The sequence below is a fragment of the Fulmarus glacialis genome, unplaced genomic scaffold (assembly GCF_000690835.1).
Source record: "Fulmarus glacialis isolate BGI_N327 unplaced genomic scaffold, ASM69083v1 scaffold1539, whole genome shotgun sequence".
NCBI lineage: Eukaryota > Metazoa > Chordata > Aves > Procellariiformes > Procellariidae > Fulmarus > Fulmarus glacialis.
Window position 1 is genome coordinate 1,296 of NW_009235035.1, and position 7,645 is coordinate 8,940.

Consider the following 7,645-nt stretch of genomic DNA (forward strand, 5'->3'; position numbering starts at 1 on the left):
GCACTTGAATATAAAGTTCATGGGCAGAAGAAGTAGTGTAAGGGGACTAAGATTAGTTAAAATGTGTAATAATAAAATATTTCAAAACAGTAACTCAGTAACTGTGTCGTGGTTTAACCTGGCAGGCAGCCAAATACCACGCAGCCGCTCGCCCACTCTCCCCCCCCCTACCCCCAGTGGGATGGGGAGAGAATCGGAAGGGTAAGAGTGAAAAAAACTTGTGGGTTGAGATAAAGACAGTTTAATAGAACAGAAAAGGGAAAATAATAGTAGTAATGATAGAATATACAAAATAAGTGATGCACAATGCAATTGCTCACCACCCACGCTGACCGATAACCAGGTAGCGATCGGTACTTCCTGGATCACGCCTACCATTCATATACTGAGCATGACGTCACGTGGTATGGAATACCCCGCTGGCCAACTGGGCCAGCTGTCCCGGCTATGTTCCCTCCCATCTTGTGCACCTGGTAGAGCATGGGAGCTGTCCTTGACTAGCAGGGAACTTAGCAACAACTGAAAACATCAGTGTGTTATCAACATTCTTCTCATACTAAATCCAAAACACAGCAGTAGGAAGAAATTTAACTCTATTCCAGCCGAAACCAGGACAAACTGTTACATTGTAATTGCATTACAGATATGTGAAAAAGTTAGCTGTCTCTAGCCTCAGTTTGTGTGTGAAGCTTGAATATACTTGAAATTGTATGAGAGAGAGGTCTTTCTCATATGTTGAATAAAAGTAATTGTTAGTATTCTTTCCTTCCAGAGGCGAAACATCCCAGTAAAACCACTGGATGAAGTTAAAGTAAGTTATGCTGATACTCAGTCTGGGGTTGTTTGTTTTGTTTTGTTTTGTTTTTTACTGGAAAAAGTTTCTTGGCATTTAAAGTAGAGAAAGTGATCTTCTCTAGGCTTCCAACATTCAAATTCTGAATTTTATTTAATGTGCATCTGTTCTGTATAATAATACTGAAAAGATTGGTAAGTGGAGCATGTGATAAAGAAGAGGCTGTTAGATTAGTCCTAAAGAGGTTGTCCTAAGAGGCTGTCCTGGTTAGTTCTAAATTGTTTGCATGAATGTATATGGTCACCCATTAGAGAAGAGCTAGCCTTTTTTTTTTTTTTTTAAACGTTCTATGCAAACATCAGAAAACGTGATAGTGTTCTGTTGTGGCCTAGGATCTGATCATGGCAAACCAGTAAGTTACACAAACTAAGAGTATTCTTGGGAAACATAAGTATAAGCTATGAAATGCTAAGATCTAAAATACGATTTGGTTCTTTAGGTTCTGCCTGTCCTAATAAAAGAAGAACACAAGTTGCGTAATACCTGTCCGGATTCTTCCAAACAGATTATGGTAAAATGGTTTGTGTGTATTAAACAAACAAACAAACAAAACAAAAACAAAACAAAACAAAAAAAAGGGAGTATTGAGACATTCATTTTGTTTCAGTGCAAGGATGTACATGCTCTGAGGTAAAGATTAAAATTACAGTATCTAGAATAAGTTTCCAGTACTTAAAATGGATTCTCTGACATTCAGTCTATTTTAGTTTAGTGGCTTTGTTTGTCCTGTTGTTCTGTATTCTTCAGTTTAATTCAGCATGCATAACTAAATCTCAGAGGCAGAAAGACCACTTAGGAATCTGAAAGATACTGTGCTGATGAATATTTGAGGTTCAAACAGCTGTAAAAGTGGAAAAAAACGGTAGTATTTATCAGTTTTACTGCATCCATTGAAAATGCCTGTTAGAAAGTAGAGGTAAATAATGCGTATCTTATGCTTTCACAGCTACTAATCAAATCTTTCTTTAAGTGGTACAGGGTTTATCTTGCAAATTATTTGTGACAACAGAAGATATGCACTGTATTCCATGTCAATTCACATAAAAATTATATGGATTACATTATAGAAATTAATAAAATTTACAGTTTTATAAATGTTCCTCATGCTTTGTGGAAAGGTTTGTATTTCTCTAGAAGGTGACTGGTTAAGTTAATTCATGAATAAGTGCTAAGTTTCATATTTCTAAAACACAATACCTGGTTGTGTATTTACCTGCATGTCTTATTCCTCCTGCTGGAATAGGCAACCTCAGAGAATTCTGTTAGAATGTGTTTTGAAGCTTAACAACTTTTACTTGATCTCTTACTTTTTGTCGTTACATAGCAGTATTGCAACAGGTATGGAAAAAATGAAATTGTTGTAGTGCAGGCTGTATTTCATTATCCAAATGTATAGAAAAAAATACTTGAGAGACCAGCTCCAGCTGATACTGGGTGATATAGGGTGGCCCACCTTACTGGTTTTATTAGCCACATACTGAAAATTTCAGTAAATCCAGTATTGCATTGAGAAGGTGAGGGAAAAGGGGATCTGGGAGGGGTTGATGGTGGGGCATACTGATAATGTTTCCCCCCGTGAGGGTTCTGCCATGGGACAGACATGAGCTGAGCATATAATTGAGTCCCAGAGGATTCGGTAATGTTGGTCTCAACAGTCCTGGATGATGAGATGAAAGACATTTAGACTACCCTGCAGATCCTTTGCCATTCATATAACTGGTCTGTCCTGCAACCGTGTTTGAGCTGCCTGTGAGTTGCAGGTTAGCCAACATGGTTATGGATGTTTCAGTCTCAAGTGCTGTGGTGCACGCTTTTGAGAGTATGCATTTACCTTAAACGTTAAAAAGTTGTTATGACAACTTGTCGCTATTGCTAGTCTTTGTTTCTTATATTTTGATAGGTTGGAGAATCTGCTGGAGACAGTAACACTTCTGACTTAGACTTTCTCTCTATGAAACCATATTCAGATGTATCTCTTGATATTTCTATGATAAGTTCGTTAGGTAAGTAATTAAATATACAAGCCATCAGTTATGGTTTAGTTGTACCATTTAGGCAAAATAACATCTGGATTTGCTAAGAATAAAAAAGTAGTTCAAAAAGTAGTGATAAGTCTACATTTGAGATAGGTAAAAGTCTGGGGCTGGTACAAGATAAAAGAAACCTTGGTCTGTTTTCCCTTTGAGACATCCATGTGATAGCCAAGCTAATTTTTCCTGTACCACTGAAAAAAACAAAGTATTTGTATCTCACAATTTTGATAGCTTTGCTTGTTTTTTATGTATTCATAGTAACGTAAATTTTAACAATCAGTGTGGAGCTTTGGCTCAGAAATGTTATTGCTTCATATGCTGTCTTTTGAAATAACTTGGGAAGTAGGTAAGTATGTGCAGCTCAATCATATCACCACTTGGAATGTCCCAAAACAAAAATCAAAAGAATTCAGGTGTTGGAAAGACTTTAGCTTCAAATAAGGCAGTTGTATAAAAGTATTAGGATGTTGTTTCAAATACAGGTCTTTGATAGGTATCCGTCTTTAAATATTACAAGAAGTAATGTTCCCATTTCTGCAGGCTGCTGAGCTGGTCAAATGTCTTCAAAAATGTCATCATGAAACAAAAAATACTGCTTATGGTTTAAGATACTTTTAATTCAGAATGTGAAAGATACCAAAATACCTATTATAAAATATAACTAAAGTAATTGAAAGCTTAAAGAAAAAAAAAAAAGATTTCTACAGATTTCTCCCATAGGTGCAGTATTCTTTGAAAAGCAATTATAAGCTCTGATTATGCTGTCACACACTAATTTTATTGCAGTTCAGTAAAAAAATAATAAATGTCTTTTTTTATGCATAATTTTTAGATATATCAATCTTACTATGCATTTCTTGCTCCACTGAAAGCTGCTTATATTTTTCTTCTTTGGTCTTTCTATAAATAATCATACTTCTAGATTACTTAGCTTCCAGAGAGAGTTTATGGCATTATTTCTTATCGTAATTTTTGCAAAGTTAGCAAGGTCTGCATTGATAACAGCCCAAAGAGAAGGGAGTTTATTTTCCTGTTTAAAGTTGAGGGAAACTTTTTTTAAGTCTTCAGATGAAAGAACAGCGTATGTTGGCACACACTTCCAGTTCTTTCCCATTTCACAATTTTATTTTGTTTACTATAAAATCAGTGTAGCTGGAGAAGATACTGTTCTTAAAACCTTCTGCAATGTGGATTTCTTCACCTGCATAAATTACATGTTCTAGTTTAACTGTATTTTAAGTTAGATATTTAATTAATCTTCCTACTGACTTCCTCTCCTTTGCTGCAAACTATATGCATTATTCTGTGTCTGGAGTTTAACAGAGGAAGACAAATTAAGCTCTTATAGCTGTTTAAATACTGGGAGTCAGTTCAGTTTCAGCCATTTCTCATAGCACTCTTCTTCATCCTCCAGTATCGCCAAATGCATTTCAACATGTATTTCTTGAAACTGAAAACAGATTTGCAGCTGTTGCCTTTTAGAAGCGCAAAGGAAAATGCAAGATTGAGGTGGTTTATGTAATAGACAACACTTAATTTATTTTAGAATTTTTTATAGTGACTTGGTAATTCATGAGTCAGTCTGCATGTGATAATTATGGGTTTTGGTTGGTAACTGGTGGCCCTTAGGAAAAGTGAAGAAGGAGCTTGATCATGATGATAACCATTTACATCTGGATGAAACAACTAAGCTGCTGCAGGACCTTCATGAAGCTCAGGCTGACAGAGTGGGATCCCGGCCGTCATCCAATTTGAGTTCCCTCTCCAATGCCTCTGAAAGAGACCAACATCATCTTGGTAAAGTTACCTGTGTCACAGAAGTTGCAGTACTTCTCTGCTCTAATTGAAACTGGTTAAAACTTATGTTTTAATTTACATAAATCTTTGCATGATACTACTCTGGTAAAACAGTGTGCTGACTACAGGATCATGTTTTAATTTTTAAATATGCATGGCAAAGGCAACTAAGAAGACATAGTTTTGACCTGTGGAATTAAGGACACTAATTGTAGTTAGTTATTTTTTGATTAGGCATGATTGAAGTAATTGTGAAGTAAATTGATACTGACTGGCAAATCCCTATATGCACTTGCATTTTATGCTCTTAGAAATACTAAGGAGTATATAACGTTTATTTTACTTCAGCATAGTTGTATGCAGCAAATAACAGGTGGGATTCTACAATAGCCTTCCATTTGTCAGCTGTAAAATTCAGTGATAAGACAGGATGATAGGGTAACATACCACTTAACAATTTGGTGCCATTTCTGAGAAGGTAGGAGATGTTGGTTGGATGATATTCAGTTACATTTTGTGTAATTTTTCAACTCAGTAATAGAATAATGACCGCTTTTTCAAAAAGGATCTAAATTACTGAAGAATCTTGCAATTTCTCTTTCAAAATCTCCTGTTTAAATATCATTTAAATGTCTGTCTTGATTTGAAAGTCTGAAAGGAACATGTGAAATAACCATGCTGTTTGTATACATAAATATATCTCCATTATTTTACTGTACTTTTTAAGGTTTTGATTTTTTTTTCCATGTTCTACAGGAAGCCCCTCTCGTCTGAGTGTTGGAGAACAGCAAGACATGGTTCATGATCCCTATGAATTTCTTCAGTCTCCAGAAACCTCAAATGCCACTACTAATTAATCTGACATGTATTATATCTATTTTGTATTTCAATTGTATTATGTTTTTATAAAGTTTTTGTCCATGGCAGAAACCTCAGTTTTGTCCTCTTTTCTATGAGGATTCTATATAATATTATCATATATGCTGGATTAAACAAACAAACAAAAAAACCAACCCTACTTACTACATCATGTTGTTAGCAATGCACCAAAACCTGTTTTTGATTTGTTTGTTGAGGGAGGTCATTGTCTACTGATGTGTGAATCTTGACTGAAAAACAACAAATAATGTGTTAGAAAACTTTGTATTTTATAGAAACTAAAAAGTGATCATTTTCGCAGTATCATGGCAGCGGTCATTAAATGTTTCTGGTAGAGTTATCTACCAGTTCTGTTCAGGTCTTAACTTGAACATCTTCAAGGAGGAATATTTTATTTCAGCAGTGACAGAACTGCATGAATTGTGATCATTATTATGTTTCCCATCTCCTAACCCTAATAATCGGTAGAAGTTGTTTCTGTTTCCCCGTATTTTTAAATCTTTTTTTAATCACTCTAGAGAATACTTAATTTGAGAGTAATACTACTTGGTAGTTGCATTAAAATGCTCACTACGAGAATTCTACCCTGGGTCTAAAAAAGATGGATGTTTTTGTGATCCCATGTGTCTTGAAACACAAAGAAAATATAATACTTATTTTTTAATTTGATGTGTATATTTACTTGGATGGAAAAAATACTGGATAAGGTGTGCTTTTCAGTAATTGTAAAACAAAACTTTTATAATTCAGTACTGATGTAACTGGGGGATTTTGTACCATTGATATGTACAAGCTGGACAAATGTTACGAATTTACAATATTTTGTAAATATTAATAAAAATACAAAACCACTTTTGATGTTTGCAAAGATCTTGTTCTTGCCGGGAGAAAATTTCCTTCCTTATCTTTACTAGGTCTGAAATACTAGGAGTTTTTGGTCTGAATTTTTGTGCTGCTTCAAAAGATAAATTTCATCATGCTGCATATAGCTGTAAACAAAATTAACTGAATTTCTAGGAACCAACAAGGAAGTCTGTCAGATAACTGATATCGAAGTCTTGATAAAGTCTAAATAGGAAGATCTGTTCACTCAAACTAGGTATTTGTTGTCTGGACTGTTTCCTCTCCCTCCCCCTGCGAGATGCCTCTTCACAGCCCCTCCCCCACCCCACTTCTTAGGGATATGTGTTTTCTGTTTAGCTATTACATGTTATTTTATGTTCAATCAGTTATGAAACTGGCGGCTGCCATTTCCCCTTTATACGCTAATTGCCGCCTTTTTCTGTTGCCACAAGTCATTTGTGGGACTGAACTGGATCAAAAACGTCTGAGTTTCAAACATTCTTCTTTGTTTCCCCCCAGTCAGTCAGTTTTGCAAAACAATTAAGGGAGCTGGAAATAGTGAGGGTCAGGAGACAGGAGCTCTTGAAATCAGCATTGTCTGGCAAAGACAGTTTGACAGCAAAGCCTTTATAATTATGAGCTGTCTCAATTGCGAAGGATCTGACACCTACACTTCTCTCAGAACAAAAAACTGCAGCATATCCCTCATGCTGCCAGTACGTCGTTCTTGTGTCTTGCCTTAATACTGAACAGAAACACGGATTTTTTTATAAGATACTCTGATAAATCAGGTAAGTACCTTACCTATGTCAGCCGCCTTTGACATCAGTATCTTGGTTTTGCAATTCATCCTGATGTGGAAAGTTTTGGTTATATAGAAAGTATGCTGGCTAACAGTGCTACTTATCTGTTACAGCTTTAAATGTTGGAGTGTATTTTTAATCATTAGTCTGCAAGCTCTTTGATTTTTTTTTTTTTTTTTTTTTTTTTTTTTTTTTTTTTTTTTTTTTTACAGAGTGCATATGTTGTGTTGGTCAAGAAAAGTTGGGATGGCACATCTAGAATGGGCAGGAGGAGAACTGGTGGAGGTTATGGCAGAGCCAAGATACTCATCACATGAATTATTGAGGGATGACAATTACTTTTGAGTATTTAGTAAACATATTCCAAAGTGCAAATGTGTAATTCTGTGGGGAACGCTTTTTTGAATTTGCAAGTGACTTCTGCACTATTTGTTCCT

General features: G+C 35.5%; 1 protein-coding gene across 1 annotated transcript; it reads left to right on the top strand.

Annotated features, from left to right (window-relative positions):
- Window positions 1–772: 772 nt before the first annotated feature.
- On the top strand, window positions 773–5,601 carry LOC104082631 (bromodomain-containing protein 9-like; the record flags this gene model as incomplete). The annotated part of the gene is made up of 5 exons (XM_009585833.1): window positions 773–811; window positions 1,293–1,364; window positions 2,754–2,856; window positions 4,516–4,683; window positions 5,440–5,601. Coding segments are annotated over 5 exons (483 nt in total), but the record flags the coding sequence as incomplete, so codon positions are not given.
- Between the last annotated feature and the right edge of the window lie 2,044 nt (window positions 5,602–7,645).